Source organism: Pelobates fuscus, chromosome 2 (assembly GCF_036172605.1).
Source record: "Pelobates fuscus isolate aPelFus1 chromosome 2, aPelFus1.pri, whole genome shotgun sequence".
Taxonomy (NCBI): domain Eukaryota; kingdom Metazoa; phylum Chordata; class Amphibia; order Anura; family Pelobatidae; genus Pelobates; species Pelobates fuscus.
This window is the reverse complement of record NC_086318.1, coordinates 221,834,155-221,851,658: the sequence shown is the minus strand read 5'-3', so window position 1 is coordinate 221,851,658 and position 17,504 is coordinate 221,834,155. Positions and strand designations below refer to the sequence as shown.

At 41.9% G+C, this 17,504-nt stretch overlaps 1 protein-coding gene across 2 annotated transcripts in view; it reads left to right on the top strand.

Moving 5' to 3' along the window:
- CNST (consortin, connexin sorting protein) overlaps window positions 1-17,504 on the top strand; it is a 124,850-nt gene that overhangs the window by 42,964 nt on the left and 64,382 nt on the right. For both annotated transcript variants that reach the window (XM_063443198.1, XM_063443197.1), the window contains 4 exons: window positions 10,291-10,487; window positions 12,386-12,416; window positions 16,040-16,126; window positions 16,925-17,039. In XM_063443198.1, the coding sequence (XP_063299268.1) occupies window positions 10,291-10,487; window positions 12,386-12,416; window positions 16,040-16,126; window positions 16,925-17,039 (430 nt within the window). The remainder of the gene's footprint in view (window positions 1-10,290; window positions 10,488-12,385; window positions 12,417-16,039; window positions 16,127-16,924; window positions 17,040-17,504) is intronic.

Below are 17,504 nucleotides of genomic sequence, written 5' to 3'. Positions count from 1 at the left end.
GTGGTCCTTTAATGCTGAGCAGCAATTATGCAAATGGCCCCGCCCCTTAATGAGCGTGCTCTAATATGCATGTGCAGCAAATGCCGCGCGTGCATTAGATCTCCCCATAGGTGCCAGGGAAACTGTTACATTTGTAAAAAAAAGTTTTTGTTTTTTTTAAATTGTCGAAATGTCTATTGTAGCGTGTTTTTCTACTTATTTCTGTTGTTATTGTGATATGTTCCTTTTAATGCGTATGTGTAATGATAAAAAAGTAAAAAAAATTCTATAAATGATTAAAGATTTTTTTTAAAAAAAAGGGAAAACACTGTTTAAGAAATAAAATATAGTTGGTCTTCGAAAACAAGTGTAAGTGATGAAATATGTAACATTTGTGAGTGTAATATTTGATTATAGCAACACGTGCCTTTGCAGAGAATGTCTTTTCAGCTTCCACATTGACCTGTCTTTGAAATGTACAAATTATACATATTATGCTGAATTAAAGAAATGAATGTGATTAAAAAAATAATAATAATAAAGATCTCCCCACAAGAAAGCATTGAATCAGTCCTTTCCTTTGGGGAAAAATTTGACACTGGAGGTCCTCATGCAGAGCGTGAGGACATACAGCATCAGATACCGGACCAAAGATCCATTTCATTCAGAAAGCCTTCTAGTGAATGTCTGGTAGACAGCCACAGTGGGCAGACTTAAAGCTGCAATGTCAGCACAGTCATGACAGACACAATATTTTGTTTTTGTTTTCTAACACTAGTATAACTAGTCCTTCTCACGGGCAGCTGTCTGAAGCCTGATGAAAATTACAACTTAGTCCAACCAGTGAAGTTCCTTAGCAACCTCAAGGGGGGGGGGGGGGGTTGGGGGTAATTTTTGTTTCTTACCTGAGTGTTAAGAAGCACTCTAAACACCATGACCAGCACAATAGCTTATTACAATGTTTATGGTGCTACATGAACACCGATTCCCTGGTGATACCATGAAAGTCTGTCCACCTCACTTGAAGTGTACGTGACCTTTCAAAGATCTATTTCTGAAGGTGAAGGTGAAGAAGACTAATTTAAGTGGTACCACAGATTAAATATATAAAGGAATTGAAAGATATTTTTCCAGGATCAGCTTGGGGGTTTGTAGTTCAGCAACTTTGGGGGGATGCCACTTTTGAGAAGAATGCTAGACCTATTGTGTGATTCAACTTGAACTTTTCATGACCAAAACAAAATGAATTTAGTCTGACCAGCTATAATTATGTTTGTGCATAAAAATAAAAAAATATTGGTTAGGTAGCTTTGAAGCATGCAGAGTAATCCATATTATTATGTTGGCTTATATTTAGGGTGTGGGCTTTAATACCTCTGAGCCTTTTATTAGTCCATGTTAAATTAATGTAAAAGCAATTGGTAAGGTTAATTTACTGTTGATTTTTACAAGGACATTTAAAGACTGCATTGCAATTTGGTAAAGACTAACTTTATTGATATTGCACGTGGTTTAAAAACAAGATTGTCTGCTGTACATCATTCTTATAGAGTCTAGCCCGCAATACAATGCTGAAGTAAGTGCGTTGCTCTCAGTCGATGCATGGGTGTTGGATTGCGTTTAACGTTATTTTGTTTTGCTATGTATCAATCTTTATTGAAAAAGTTTTGTTTTCTTGGAAGCATACAGGTACAAAGAAGTTGTATACGGTATGTAGCATTAATATGAAAATTAAAATAAAAACAATACAGTAGGTCAGTAAACTCAATGGGCAAAGATTAACCGAGAATACTATGTTTGAACTGCACAGGAAGGCAAAGGGGCACAGTGGTCCCATTGTTAAGCACTTGCGTCATACCCCCTGGGGGTGGAGCATGTGTGCTCTGTCAGGTAATCAACGTGTCAAAGGTCGCACCATACTTTGGTCGTACCAGCTGGCATTTTGCTCAAATTAATATATATTAGTTAGCAATTCCATAACTAGAGCTTTAGTGGGAGCTGATTAGTTTTTCCAAAATCTCGCAATACAGGTTTTCTCTGCTATTAAAATATGTAGGGAGATTTGTTTAGGGGCCCTCTGAGTTTCTGGAAACATAGCAATCATGTAATGTTCCGGAATTAAGGGTAAGAGGAAGTGTACCAATTGCTGAATGAGCCCCTGCATCTCTAGTGAGAATGCGGCCAAGAGTGTGTTCAGGATCAAGAAACGCTTTTAAAGTGGTACTGTCATCCCCCCCCCTGATGAGTATGAAGATAGAATTGTTATAAAACTCATTATGACTGTGTTGGAATTTTGCTGAAATTGCAACTCCGTCAAGAGATACTTACTTTGTTTTTGTATTTCTCCTCCGCCTGACTTTCCTTGACATAAAGCGGAGACTAGGTGTCATCCCTGCAGCTTTAACATATATATATATATATACACACACACACTTTTGTGATGTCCTCTCCATTTGTCTTTTTTCTGTGATGCCAGCTGTAATGACTTTGGTGTGACCTTCATTTACTAACGGCAATTTATTGATGCCCAATATCACACAACGTTTCAACCGACACGGTCTTTGTCAAGCTTGTTGAGCTTGACAAAGACCATGTAGGTCTGAACGTTGTGTGATATTGGGCCTCAATAAATTGCCGTTTCTGAACTGCCTAAACCTCTTTATACTTTATGCATATTGTATTTGGGACCTGGTGCTGAGTCCTGGTTTGGTTGCGCCCTGGAACAGAGTGATGGGAGTGCAGTTCCTTATTTTTTTTTTTTTTAATGAACTTCATTTACTGTGATGTCTTCCTTCATCTACGCTGTTGTTTGAAATCTCGTGGCCATTGCTCTATCCTAATTCTCCTTGATCTTTCTACTGCATTTGACACTGTTGATCATCAACAGCTTCTTCCTAATCTCCATAATCTCGGTCTACGAGATACTGCTTTTTCCAGTGTTTCTGGCTCTGGCTCTGCCTCTTCTCCCTAAGTCCTCTCTGTTGGCGTTCCCCAAGGTTCTGTCCTTGGTCCCTTACTGTTCTCCATCTATACTGCCTCACTTGGTAAACTCGTCATCTGCTTTGACTTCCATTATCATTTCTATGCAGATGACACACAAATCTACCTGTTGTCTCTTTCCACAAATCTTGACTCGTGTCTCTGACTGCCTCTCTGCAATTTCCAACTGGATGGCTGCTCGCTTCCTTAAAACAGAACTTCTGGTTTTTCCTCCCTCCAAGTCAATGGAGCCACCATCACCTCTACCTCGCAGGCTAACTGCCTAGGTGTTCTCTTTGACTCCGACCTCTCCTTCACCCCTCATGTCCAGTCGATCACCAGATCTTGCCGCTTCCATTTCCCAAACATAACTCTCATCCGCCCCTATTTAACACTAGACGTAGCTAAAGTGCTGGTCCATGCCGTTGTTCTTTCTCACCTTGACTACTGCAATCCCCTCCTCAGTGGTCTTACGTGTTCCCGGATTGTACCGCTGCAATCTATAATGAATGCGGCGGCAAGGCTCATTTTCATGTCTTCCCGCAGCTCCCCCGCCACCCCCTCTGTTAGTCACTATGTTGGCTTCCAGTTAGCTATAGGGCTCAATTAAGATTCTGGTGCTTGCCTACAAGTCCCTACATAATGCTGCTCCAACCTACCTATCCTCCCTAATATACAAGTATGTCTCGTTGAGGCCCCTGCGCTCTGCCGAAGACCTACGTCTATCCTCTGTCCATACTTCCACATCTGATGCTCGCCTCCAAGATTTCTCCAGGGCTGCACCTTTTCTGTGGAACTCCCTTCCCTTCTCCGTTAGACTTTCACCCAGTCTCCACTCCTTCAAAAAATCCAGCCCCCCCTCCACCTCCATGACTCCTCTCCTGCGGCTGTCAAAGTTAACCTAAGTTCTCGGTGAATACTTTACCAGCAAACTATTTCATTACCCCTACTTATACGCGTTGTGTCACTATACCTCACTCCCTCTAGCATGTAAGCTCATTGAGCAGGGCCTTCAACCCCTCTGTTCCTGTGCGTTCATTTTTCTGGTTACAAATAAATGTCTTAGTCCACCCATTGTACAGCGCTACGGAATTTGCGGGCGCTACATAAATAATAAAACAATAATAGTAATAATTACAGCTGTCTTGATGCCGGCCGCCTGCATTCTGCTGCAGCTGGCTGGCTGGTGCAGGTGGGCTGATTCCGCAGCCTCTGAATGGCTGACCAAACATTCAGGCACCGTGACAAAATTCCTAGTTGCCATAGTGACCTGAAATTTGTCAAGCCCTGTCATACCTTCCCAAAACCTCTCTGTCCTTCATTGCTATGGTAATGTCCCTTTTTTTCCTAAAAGCTCCATATTGTTGGTGTCTCAGAGTTTTACAGTAGTGTGCCTCTACAATAAATGTGTTTTGAAATCAGTCTGTGTAAATAAGGTACATTGTTATTGGTATATATTACACTTTTTAGTTTCATAAATCGTTATTAGTAAATCACCTAAAATTTCTTACAACCGCCACTGCCCACATCCCCACTCACACCCATAAAATTAAAGTGTCCCTTTTTTTTTTTCATTTAAAGTTTTGGGAGGTACACTGTGTATGTACTACCTTTGGCATAAAGTGCTTTATGTAGTTAAATAGTTCCATAGCAATTCCCTGTTACAGTCAGTGTGTGGCAGTCTTATCATTGATATAGCCTCCATCAGATTATGTACAGCTTTAAAGGACAACTGTCACCTCAACTATTTTATAAAATAATCCTTTTATCAAGTTTTAAAAGGGAATACATTTTTTTTTAAAAGTATATGTAAATAAAAAAAATGAGGAAACATAAATCACTATAAACCCTTTTCTTTGTGTAATTTGTGTATTTTTTTTAAAAACCATTATCTCATTAGTTGTGAATTGACAATGACCATGATGCTCAAGGGTGCTTATTCTTACACACGTTTTCAGAATATAATGTTACTATAGCTTCCAGCGTTGATGATGGCCAACGCAAGTTGAGATAAACATTCATGCATAGCTCCATTCATTGATTAATGGTCAATGCTGTGCATTGTGTAATTGGATCGTGCCACTCAAATGATCTGTTCGGTGTATTTTCCCCAGGGTATCCTTGGTAAAACAGTGGTAACTGCATGAATCTGAAGTTATTTGGGGTGTGTGTGTGTGTGTGTGTCATGCACATTGACCAATCTTTACATAGTCTGATTCTGTACAGAGTGCTTTGTCATTGTCAAAGAAGCTATTCTTGAATGTCAGGCTTTGGTCTTGGTGTAACACCTTCCAACAGTCTTCATGTGAAAGAAAATAAACTTAGGGAATCACATGCTAGATCAAATCTTTCCTGTATATCAAACACAACCATATAGCTAGGTGTGACAAACTCCCCTTTTTACATGAGTTTGCCACAAGCTCCTGGAGGCGCCTGCTTGCCAGCCTCCTGCCCACAGACTATGGACCCTGTGTGATCTAAGGTAAAAGTCTCTATTCGTGCAATTGGGATTATATGGTTTGTTTACCGAACAACCGCATGATGCAGAGACCACCCTGTAGCTTGTTAACACCTATTAACAACTTGGAACGTTTCTCACCACAGTGTTCTAATTGTTTGTCTGAGTGGCCGCAATTCCTATAGACAACCACGAGGTGGTGGCCATCTTGTTTGCATGAACGCAGGCAGCGGTGTTTGGGCATGAATCTCATGGAACTAAAATCGAACACAGAAACTCCCGAACACTGCTGGACTTCCATCATTGCCTGCGTTCAGTTCTATTCAACTTAGAAGGGCACTGTTCGGTGAGATCATTTGTCTGGATGAGGGGAACAAGCTCCAGGTGCAAGACTATTGACTCTGTTCGGTAGTTTATTAGTTTTCAAACTACCGAACTAGACCGACGGCAAGCCCTGATTCTCTGGAACTGTTTTGGGCATGGGACCATGCCTGCGGTCGGTCAAATAAATGACTTCCATAGAATTCCTGAACCCATGAATTGATCTGGGTGATATTTGGATATGTTGGTCACCCAGATCAGGGCTATCCGTGTAAGATTTGTGGGGTTTTAAAGTATGGTTTGTCTGTGTTTGGAGATAATTGGATTAGAATTAGTACGGTTACTGATCCAATTATCTCCCAGGCAGAGGGCAGGGATTGTATGCTATGTGTGGGAGTGTCGTGCCTTGTAACCTTATTGTTATTGGTCTGTGACTTTGTAAATCAGTCCAGGTGGGCGAACCCCTTGCATGGAGATTGTCATATAAGGCCAAGTGTGGCACCATTAAAATCTATTCCAGCTTGCACTCCACAACTGTGTGTCGTCCTGTTATTGGAGTGAAAGAAGATTTACTCCTGTGTCTGCTGTTCAAGCTTGCAGGGGATTCAACGGAGAAAGTCCTTGTAAGGACTAGAGCTCCCAGCACTGAGGGGCATCTAGTGCCTGGGGGTGTCTAGAGCTAATTCCCCATTTGGCTCCAGGAGGGAGCGGTTCCAGGACCCCAGTCAAGCCACAGCGACTGAGGGCAAGAGTGCTGAGGTTTGTCCCTGTTCCAGCTAGGAAGCAGTCCTTGGCGGAGGTACCCAGCCGGGGTACAGGGAGCTCCGCTACACTAGGTCCTACAAATCAAAAGTACCTCGAGAAGGGAGAAAAGTAAAAAAACACAAGATAAAAAGGATCCTAACTTTATTAAACATCTAAAAATCATAAAATCACTCAAAATAAGTGTGTATGTATAGTGTATGAATAACTAAGGTCAAGGGAGAGGGTAAAAATTACAGCAGGAGACATACAGAGTCCCTACTCTGATTGATTTTATAAAATAATAAATGTAGTAATACAGGAAAAATACAAAAAGTCCTTGCACTCAGACTGACACAAATGTTTAAGTGCCGGGTGCACACTAAGCCATAGCCAAAAAATATAAGATGGTACAGGTAGGCTTGCACTCACTGTCTTTTGATGATAAGTTTTCCTGTTAGAAGTTATTCCATAAAATCAACGTTTCAGCCCTCGTTTGGGTCTTTCCTCAGGATCAACCATCAATATATGTAGTAATACAGGGCTTGACAAATTTGTTTGGAATCTAGGAGTCAGCTAAAAAAGTCAGGAGCCAGTTTTTTTTTTTTTTTTAAATTCTTTATTTTTGTAGTGCATATAGATATAACAACGCGTATGTGGTGCCCCAACGGCAATCCAATTACGCTTTAACGACAATAATTACAATGGGGTACATGGTAACTTTTGCACAATTTATAATAATAAGTGAGGTCAGTTCTATAAAATTATAAACACGTTTGTTTCTAATAATAATCAACGATTCAAAGTTGAGTAGGATTCTAAACACGTTAGGTATGGCGAGTAGTGTGCTAAGTGTACTAAGTGAGTGTCATGAGAGCAGGCCACAATTTAAGGGCGACAATTTAAGCACATAGCTGCAGAGTAAGCATAAATATAACAGGAACAATAACGGCGTAACGCATGTGATTGGGATTGAACATTCCCCCTTACACTGTGCAGGCTTGGGTGTATTAGGCAACTGTTTAGTATACCACCCCTGGTTGTATCAGGACATGTCAGAGACACCCCAAATCACCCGTCATTAATGCAAGTGGGGCGTCTGCTTCGAGGTGCGGTATATGTATAAACCTATGGTATAGACAAGGAAGAGGGAGTGAGGTACTATTACGACAGGCTAATCTGGTATGGTCATAAATGGCATATCACTTTGCTAAATATTTATAATAAGTATAAACTCGTAGTGCTTATTGGCTTATAGTCATCATAGGCTTATTTTGTGAAGTTCTCCGGTTAGGTGAGTCTCTGTTTAGGAGGCTGCAGGGTGACAAATACAGCGTCCGTTGAGGCAGAGGATTTGGGTGTGAGCCCCGGGAGTCCCGCCTGAGTGCTTGCTGTCAACCTATGCCCAGCATTGGGAATGACGGTAGGGGTACTTGGCAGTCCTGTTGGGGCATAGGTTGTCGCTGGTTTCGGTGGCTGCAGATCATCGTTTATTGAAGGTAAAAGTCCCAGCCTGCAAGTATGTGGGGCCTGTGCGCCAATCTTCCTCCCCGTCTGCAACTCGCAGTGTGGGGGTGATTCTCCAGTGGTGTGGTCGTTTCAGCCGATGCCCCGTTTATGCAGTGGTGTTGCGTCCGGTGAGCATGTCTGACTGGGAGCCGCTTTGATCATCAGCGTGTGGTGCAGGTCGGTCTCGTGGATGGGTGTACGGCTTGGTTCCATTTTCTCCGCGGACTCTTGTGTGGGTTCTCCACATATCTTATGGAGTGTGGTGGGGCTGTTAAGGGGTAGCCCCCGATGGGGGCTAGGGCTGCTCACCGTTTGTCTGGTTCTGTGGTGTTGAGGTGTGCTTCGAGTCGTCCGTCGCCTTCTTCCCGCCAATTTAGCTTTGCCGATACCGCGGACGGGGGCCGTGGGTCTCTTCCCGGCCTCTTCTCTGCATGCTGCTGGTGGAGTCACCACTGCTGCGACCCCCTGTTGGTATACTTTAGCCCAAAAGGCGGCGAACAGGCGATCCAGCCTTTCTTCCAGAGGGGGCAGTGGAACGCTGTTCGGAGGGTTGCTCTTGATGCCCGCCATGATTGCTGGGTCAGTTCTCGCTGTGTGGGGCAGTCGTCGCTGTAATTTTGCTCAGGTGTGTATCTCAAGCTGTGGTTGCCGGGATAACCCTCACCGGCAGAGGGGGGGGGGGGGGAGGAGGAAGTGTGCCTGGGAGACCTCCAGGTGAGTGGCTGCGGTCAGCTTAGGGATCGGCCGCCTCCCTCGCTGTGTCCGAGTAGGCCTCAGGTCTATCCCCGGTTAGGAGCCTCTGATATTTGGTCGGGATGCTTGGTGCTTGGCTCTGCAGTTTAGGGCTTCCTTCTCCAGGTTGATTAATCATCTTTTGCCGGGTTAGTGCCCTGATTTTAGCTGATTTCACGCTTTTTTGCCTGGAGCTTGTTTCATGTGCGACCGTTCAGCATGGCCGCTTAGCCCTGCCACCGCCAGTTTTGTTTTTTAAGGGACACTATAGTCACTAGAACCACTACAGATTAATGTAGTTGTTCTGGTGCCTATAGCCTGTCTCTGTAGCCTTTTAAATGTAAACAGTGTTTAGATTGCTCCCTACTAAGACCTCTAGTGACAGTCACTCAGACGGCCACTAGAGTCCGGTGTCAGTGCTCTACATGGAGGCACTGAATGTTACCCATAGAGAACATCCGTAATATCTTCCCAATGTTTTCCTCTGGAAAAGCATTGGCTTAGCTGAGGATCATTAAGATCTCCGCTATGGAGGTGGAACAAGCAACAGCGATACAAACAGCGTCCTGGCGCCTGGGATTTGTGGAGCCCTGTAGTAATACAGCTAGGTGCGATTTACAGGGTATTGTTTAGATAGAGGAACCTCTTGCTTAATGAGTAAATTTCTAGGCTTTAATAAATAATGCCAAGTAACCTATCCAAAAATATAAAAAAATCCACCCACATTCAAAATGACTGTTTAGGCAGCTTACCCCTAAATTAATAGTGATACACTATGGAAAGCTCAAAAAGAGATACAAAGGTTAGTGGAACAGCCCATATAATATCAATAGCGTAGGAATATAGAATCCTCAAATAGAGTATAGCGAGCAAAAGCTGTAAATAAAAGAGGAGAGGAAAACAGGGCTAACTACTGCTAAAGACTAGAGCTGGGAGATCCAAAGTCACTCTTGCCTGCTGCCTAAATAAAAAAGCTCGAAACAATAAAGGCTAATAGCCTAAATCGTAAAAACAGAAACCCAGCAGCATTCAAAATGACTGTTTAGGCATCTTACCCCAACAGCAGCTAATTGAAACACTATAGACCCTGAAAGATTTGCCTGCAAAGATTAATGGACCATATAATGTGAAAACCAATGGAACATAAACTCCCCAAAGTGTATAAATAGCAATATTGGCAAGTAAAAGAAATTGGGGGTAGGGATAACTGCTGCTAAAGGTCAAAGCTGAGAGATCCTAAGTGTACAACCCTAACTACCTCTGCACCACATATATACGTCTAGTGCAGGCGTGCCCAAAAGGTAGATGGGGGATGCTGTAGATCTACAACTCCTTTGATGCTTTGCATGCATTTAGAATGGCAAAAGGATCATGGAAGCTGTAGTTTTAAAACATCAAAGAATCTACCTTTTGGGCACCCCTGCTATCCCCTAATCTAATAAACCAAATCAAAAGTGCTACCCATAAAGTGTATCCGTGAATGCACCATTGTCAGAGGCATAATTAATAGTATTATAATTTGTTTTGTTTGCTTATTCTGTATCTCACCATTTGTTTTTTATTACACACAGAATTTGCTCCTGGTGATGTGGAGGTTTCACAAGAAGTCAAACAGTTAGAGTCTCACTATGAGTTGAGCGGGTCAGATGAGAATTCAAGCATCGAACAAAGGAACCAAAAGCAACTAAGAGAGTCTCTGTTCTCCCTCATTCGAGAAGGATTTAAACAAACAGATGATGGCAGGATAATTCCCACGTGCCTCTACCAGGTATGGCACAACATCTCTTTTAAAAATAAATATGATTTAATACTTGCTTTATTTGCAAGTATTTTTGTGATAGATTACAATTTGAGAGTGCATTCCATAACTATACGCGGGTATTTAACCCCTTAAGGACCAAACTTCTGGAATAAAAGGGAATCCTGGCATGTCACGCATAAGGACTTAAGGGCTTAAGCCCGCGAATGAGGAATTTAATAAGCATATCTGAAACTTGTCAGGTTTGCTCCCAGCAGGTCCAGGCGAAGCACCTCATTGCCAGGTTTTTTTGGGAGTGTATTAATGTCAAGATTAATGGAGAGTGTTGAACTCTGCACATACCCTGCCTCTACTCACATTTCACATTTTTTGGCATTGCTACACGATGATGTAAAATGCGTTGGTTTGAGCCTCATCACTTTTGTCGGGGTATATCTCTAAATGCAAAATGGTAAATTGTGTCTAGGGTTGTATACTGGTGCTTTCTTAAGAGATACAAAATAAGTGTTGTTGATCTCTTTTTTGCTTACTTTTATATAATTTTTGAGTATTGGAACGTGTCTCACCAGCATATTGATGCCCCATCTCACACTACAAATCCTTGTACTGTCGTTCAATATAAACAGTCTTGTTTGTCAGTTGTCCTTACTCTTGTGTGCCAGTAATTGTACAGTGGAAAATAGCTGCTGCTGTCACTACAAAAAGTGAAAAAAATAAAAATGATGAAATAGTTGTTTGTTATTTCCAGTGCTGTGCTTTTGTTTAGTTTGATTGAAAGCAACTACCATGATTGGGTGCAATATAAAATGTACAGCAAAATCACATTATTTTCAGTCATACGTTGTTTGTGTATTTGTTTAATTCATTTTTTATCTTATCAAGGGTGTTTGATATAATGATTCCTTTCTGAAAGAATTTCACCTAAGCCCTGAAACAGCCCTGTGATAGTGTGACATTGTGTAGAAGAAAACATATAGGCTTTTTAAAATAACATTTTACCCCGTCTATCTCTATATTTGATATGTATTTAGCGTGAATCATTAAAGGGACACTATAGGCAGGCCGGCCACTTCATCTCATTGAAGGGGTCTGGGTGCAGTTTCCAAGTCCCACTTAGTCGTGCTATGTAAAACATTGCAGTTTTAGAGAAACTACAATAATTACATTGTAGAACGAAGACAGCCACTTGTGACTGTCAATCAGACAGATACAAGAAGTACTTCCTGCTTGCTAGGTGACTTTTGGTCACTTAATTGACGCTGGACATCCTCACTCTCTGAATGAGAACTGAGCTGGGAACCACTGAAGGGCAAACCATTTGAGCAGTTGTCTGTACTCCGCATTCTCCTGCACCCTGTATTTTTGCTCTTTCACTGGCAGAGAATCATGGGACTTCATGCCCAATATCATCTGAGGGGCTGGAGTTTGACAACCCCACTAAAGCAGAGGATTCCTGTGTTCTAAAAAATCATTTTTTTTTTTTTTAGCAGATATAAGCTAGTATCTCACTGTCACAAATCAATCTGTCAGTCTAAAAGTTTTCAAGCAAATACAGATTAATACAAGTGAGCATGGGTTAGTTTACTGTACTAGCATCCATTGAATGTCCTCATTCCTCTTCCTTAGAACAGGGAAGGCATGTGACATTCTAACTGTTGTAGCTGAATGGAGCACTGTGGGCTTTGCTATTCTTGTCTGTAGAAAGTTATGGCTCTTGATAATGAAAGTTAATAATTACTTAAATTGCAGCTATTGGCATTGAACCGTTTGCTCTTTACAATCATTACATGTGGCTGTATGTGGTTCACAAAGTTGGAGGATAGCATTAAACTGTAGGATAACATTAACACTGCGAATCTGTTTAACCTGCTGACTACTAATAACCCACTCTGTTTCATATTTAATAGATTGCAGAAACCTATTTTCAGGATGAAGATTGTATCCTTTTCAAATATTACTGTTGCCTTATTTTAATCCATGTGCTAAGTTTTGTTTAGTTTTTTTGTGTTTGTTTTTTTGTTTTTCTTGTAAACAAAGAAAATCTTGGTATGTCAGTGTAAAATAGGCTCCCTCGCATACTGGGATTTGTGACTACTAGTTTACTCAATCTGTTCTTATACCAGTGACTTTAAATAAAATATATCTATTTAACAATAGAATGCAAGAGTAGTAAGAGAATCTGACATACAAGGCTATTCAATATACCTATACTATTCTGTAAGCTGTATGCGTGCATAAGTCAGATGAAATCACTTTTATGTTGATGTTGTCCTCTTTTCCTATACAACACCTATGCGGCCACACTGCCCCACAATGAAGATAGTCTCAGCCAATCAAATCCTGACTTTGTGTCCAATCACCCTTGAGTAGGCGGCACAATCCAGGATATGCACCTGTAGGCATCAACATTTTCCACAAAACGACCTGTCCCAATTCATCTGATCTGGCAGTAACTGGGTAAGCAAAATACGTAAAAACCCCTTATGCAATATAAAACACCAGTGGTTAAAAAGGGGGTTATTATGAAAATAAGTTACCCTATAAAGTAGTAGATGTTTAGAAGATTCCTCAGATCTTCTAAATATACATATACATAGAGAAATAAACAATCTACTAAAAAAAAACAGAAAGGACCACAAATGGTGCAGACCAGAAAACACCAGGTAATAGTGTAAAAATGCACTCACAAACATTAATTAAAGCAGGCAGAATATGAAAATATCGGTTGAACTTCTTTCTTCTTTGCTTGTTAGGAGAGAAGAAACAAAAGACATAGTACAACACTGTATGACATCAAAAAGAACACTTTATATTATGCACTCACAAGATCATTAAAAAGTAAAAGCCCATCACAGTTTCTTTACTTTCAGGAGAAATTCTGTATACAACTTCCAGGACCCAGAAGTTTGTTGTAAAGGCAATCCGTAAAACACAGGAAAAAACTGTGTTCTTTCACCCTACGCATTTCATCTATAAATAGACTTCCTCAGGGGTATTCAGCGTGGTATTCAGACCCCTGAGGAAGTCTATTTATAGACCCCCGGGTGCAACCGATTAGGGGGGTTCCCGGGGCAGCATGTTGACTTCTGGGCCCCTCTTCATCATGCAAGAAGACACAGGGGCAGCAAAATGCTGATCTTGTGTCTTCTTGCATGGTGAAGAGGGACCCGGGAGTCATCTTGCACCCTCCAGCAGCAGCATGTCTTTTCCTGTCACAAACCGCAAGAGCGTTGCCGCGGGTTGCTATGCAACGCTCCGTGCAGCAAGCAATGCATGCATGGCACCCCGCAGCAATGCTATCACGGCTCGCAAGAGGAAAGGGCATGCTGCTGCTGGAGGGTGCAAGATGGCCACTGGGTCCCAGCTATAACCACCAGGGAAATGTGTCTCCCCTTCCTGGCCACAGGTAGGAGGCAGGGAAAGGGAAATAGCGTGATGTGTGTGTGGATGCAGTGTGAGTGCAGTGCACGTAGTGTGTTTTGTATGCAGTGTCTGTTTGTGTAGTGCATGTACTGTGTGTGTTTGTTGTGTGGGATAGGTACTGGGGGGGGGGGGGGTGCATTTTTTGTTTTAATAAGTTGGGATTATTCCCCCCTCCCTGCCTCTTGCCTCTGGAGGGAAGGGGGGAATAAGCCTAACTAATTAAAAATCTGCTTTTCCCAGTACTTATACCACAAAACACACACACTACGTGCACTACACAAACACACACTGCATCGGCTACACAAAAACATGCACTACGCAGGGAGGGGGTTAGATCGGAGTGACCGGCAGGAGGTGGACGCACAGCTTTCCCTCCTGCAAGACACTCTGTGTAGCGTGGCCAAGCGGGACAGTGTGCACCGCGGAACAGGAACTTAGAGAGCCCTTCCTGTCTGTCTGTCCGGCCAGGTACAGGAGACTGAAGTTCCTGTATCATGGTGCGCACTGCTTCGCTCGGCCACGCTACCAGGAGACACACTGGGGACCAAGGAGGGGAGAGAGAGAGGGGCATTATGGGACGGGGGTGGTGGAGGGTGGTAAGGATCACTATGGGACGGGGGTGGTAGAACACTATGGCATGGAGTGGGGGTGGTAAGGAACACTATGGGGGACAAGAACTGCTCAGTGCTAAATACAATAAAAACAGTTTGCGTTCTTTTTCCTTTATATTTTAAAGTGGGGGGGGGGGGAGGGGGACGACAAATTTAGGATCCGCCCCAGGTGCCAAATGCTCAAGGGGTGTGTGTGTGTGTGTATGTATATGTGTGTGTGTGTATATATATATATATGTTGCAGAAACACACACTTACACACATGCATATAAACAGGTGTACACACTGACATACATACAGATGCACAGACACAGATACAAACACTGACATACATACAGATATACACACAAAATAACACACTAACACATACAGTTACAGACACACTGACACACACACATAAATGCAGACACACAGATACAAACACTGACATACATACCTCTAGCATGTAAGCTCATTGAGCAGGGCCCTCAACCCCTCTGTTCCTGTGTGTCTATTTGTCTGGTTACAATTACGTGTCTGTTAGTCCAGCCATTGTACAGCGCTACGGAATTTGCTGTACATTGTACATATACAGTTGTACATTGTACATCTGTCACAGATGTAGATATACAGACACACGGCAACAAAAGCAAAGATTATGAGAACTCTGAGAATGGACAAAAGCTTAGAGAAACTCCGTAGCTTGCCATTCGTTAAACCCCTGCTCCGGTCTCAAAGTTTTTGCTCATTTGTGCGGTTACCAAGAGAACATATTCTGAAGCATATCAGATTGATTCACCCGTAAGGGCAATGCAGAAACACACATCAGTGAATGATATCCCTCTAGGCACAGTGAGCACGAGGTCCACGTCTGGATTACCCCTTGAACTTGGGGAGAGCCAAGTTAGTGCATTGCAACAAAAACAAAGAATATGAGAACTGTGAGAATGGACACAAGTTTAGAGAAACTTCGTAGCTTGCCCTTCGGTAAATCGTCGCTCAGGTCTCAACATAGTTACAGATACAAACACTGATACAGATACACTGACACACACAGATACAGACACACAGATACAAACACTGATCAAGTGCAGATGCACAAACTCTTGGCTTGCCCCCCCACCTCCCTCAGTAGCTTTTGTTAGTTGAGAGGAAGTGGCTAGCTCTTACTTCCTCCAAGCTCTCCCTGCAGATAGGAAGGGCCATGTTCGTGCTGTTAAAGCCATCAAAACTGCTGCTAAGGAAATATTTTTGCGTACCCCTGGGGGAACCTGGTAGCACTGGTTTGGAACCGATGCTCTAACTCAAAAACAGCATGATTAAAATTGCAATTTCACCTAAAAGGGGGAGGGTAAAGTATTTTTCTCTCTCCAAAGTATCTAATCTGGTTTCTCCTTTGAGCAAGATTCCAGGACAACCATTAGAATATGACCGTACAGTGATTTGCACATGACACGTTTTAGACAATACAATTTGTTGGATTATGTAGTTCGTGTTTAGAAATTAGACATTGCATAACCATGAAATCATCCTTAATTGCTCCATCAGATGAGAAGGCAATGCAATTCATTCAGCTGGAACGTATATACATTGAGCAGCTACTTGCAAATCTGTCTGCTATTCAAGAGCAGTGGGGTGAGTGAAATGATTGCTCTGTACATTCTGTTCCTTGCAAATCCTTGTAGATTTGTACTTCAAATGGTGGCTTATTGGGAACCACGTGGAAGTCTTTAATTAGATGTTGTTCCCATGTATTTGGCAACATTACGGAGTTCACCAGTATGTTTAGCAACTAAAGTAATTGTGGTTTATAAATCAGCATTATTGGTAGGGATCCCTTTGTTATACTAGAACTGTAAATGTTATACTAACACTTCTAAGCCTCCCTATGATTTCACACATGCTGAACCAAAGATGCTGTCATGAACAAGGGTAGGATTTCAATGCATTTAGTATTGGCCTGGCCATGGTCCAACGCTGCTTAAAATCCCTGAGGGCCAATATCTATTCAACCGTCATGAAAAAACTACACATTGGCAGCATTTCAGCAATACAATGTCATTGTGCTTGTGAAATATGTAACTTCTATTTTATTCTATTATTTCTTTTCCTTTTTTTTTTGTACCTCAATATCCTCTTAACCTATGATGTTTTTCATAATGGTAAGGACAATATGGTGTCAACATAGCACCACACAATTAGCACCAGTCTGCACAGGAATTTTGTGATAATCATTTGGGGAAAGGTTTGTGGAGGTCCATTAATTTTGGCTGCCATCTTGGAAGGAGGTTGAAGCAATCTTTAAGTGTCTTTTACTTATGCGTTTGCTCGTCATCACGATACATTGGTAAAAACAGGACTCAAAATTACATCTAGTCGTTGGCTAAAAGCATTGATTTGTGACCTATTGTTACTTTATTGTCTCTAATCCAGAAACAAAACAGAAGACTGCAGGTGCTACAACATCACTGTCCCTCAGAAAACCAGAGAGAGACCTTAGCAGCAAAGAGCTAGAACGACTTTATAACTTGTGTGGATCTCACCAGCAGTAAGTCTTAAAGGAACAGCTATTGTTTCTATTCATACATTGGGTGCCCATGCAGTCGATCACTTTCATTGTTTTTCTCTTCCTGGAACATAAAGCGCACAATCTAATATTCATGGCTGAGGCATCGGGATGAAAGGGAAAGTGCTATTTGGCTAGTATATTGTATAGATGGAATGTTATTCTCTTTAAAATAACACCAAGTCATATTAGGCCTGACTGGTGCTCTTTAGTAAACGTATGATAAAAATCAGTTTAACTATTTCATTGCTACTGGGAGGTTCAGTAAAGAAGGTTAATGCAAATATGAAGCCTCCTGTCTTGTTATAAAATGGCTTACTTGTAGCAGTAAAAACAAATTGTCTCTGCTTACTTGTAATTACTATCTACAGGTACATTTTGCTGTGCTCTCTCCACACTCCGACACAAATTAAATTGTAATAATACGTATTATATGTTCTTGGTTTC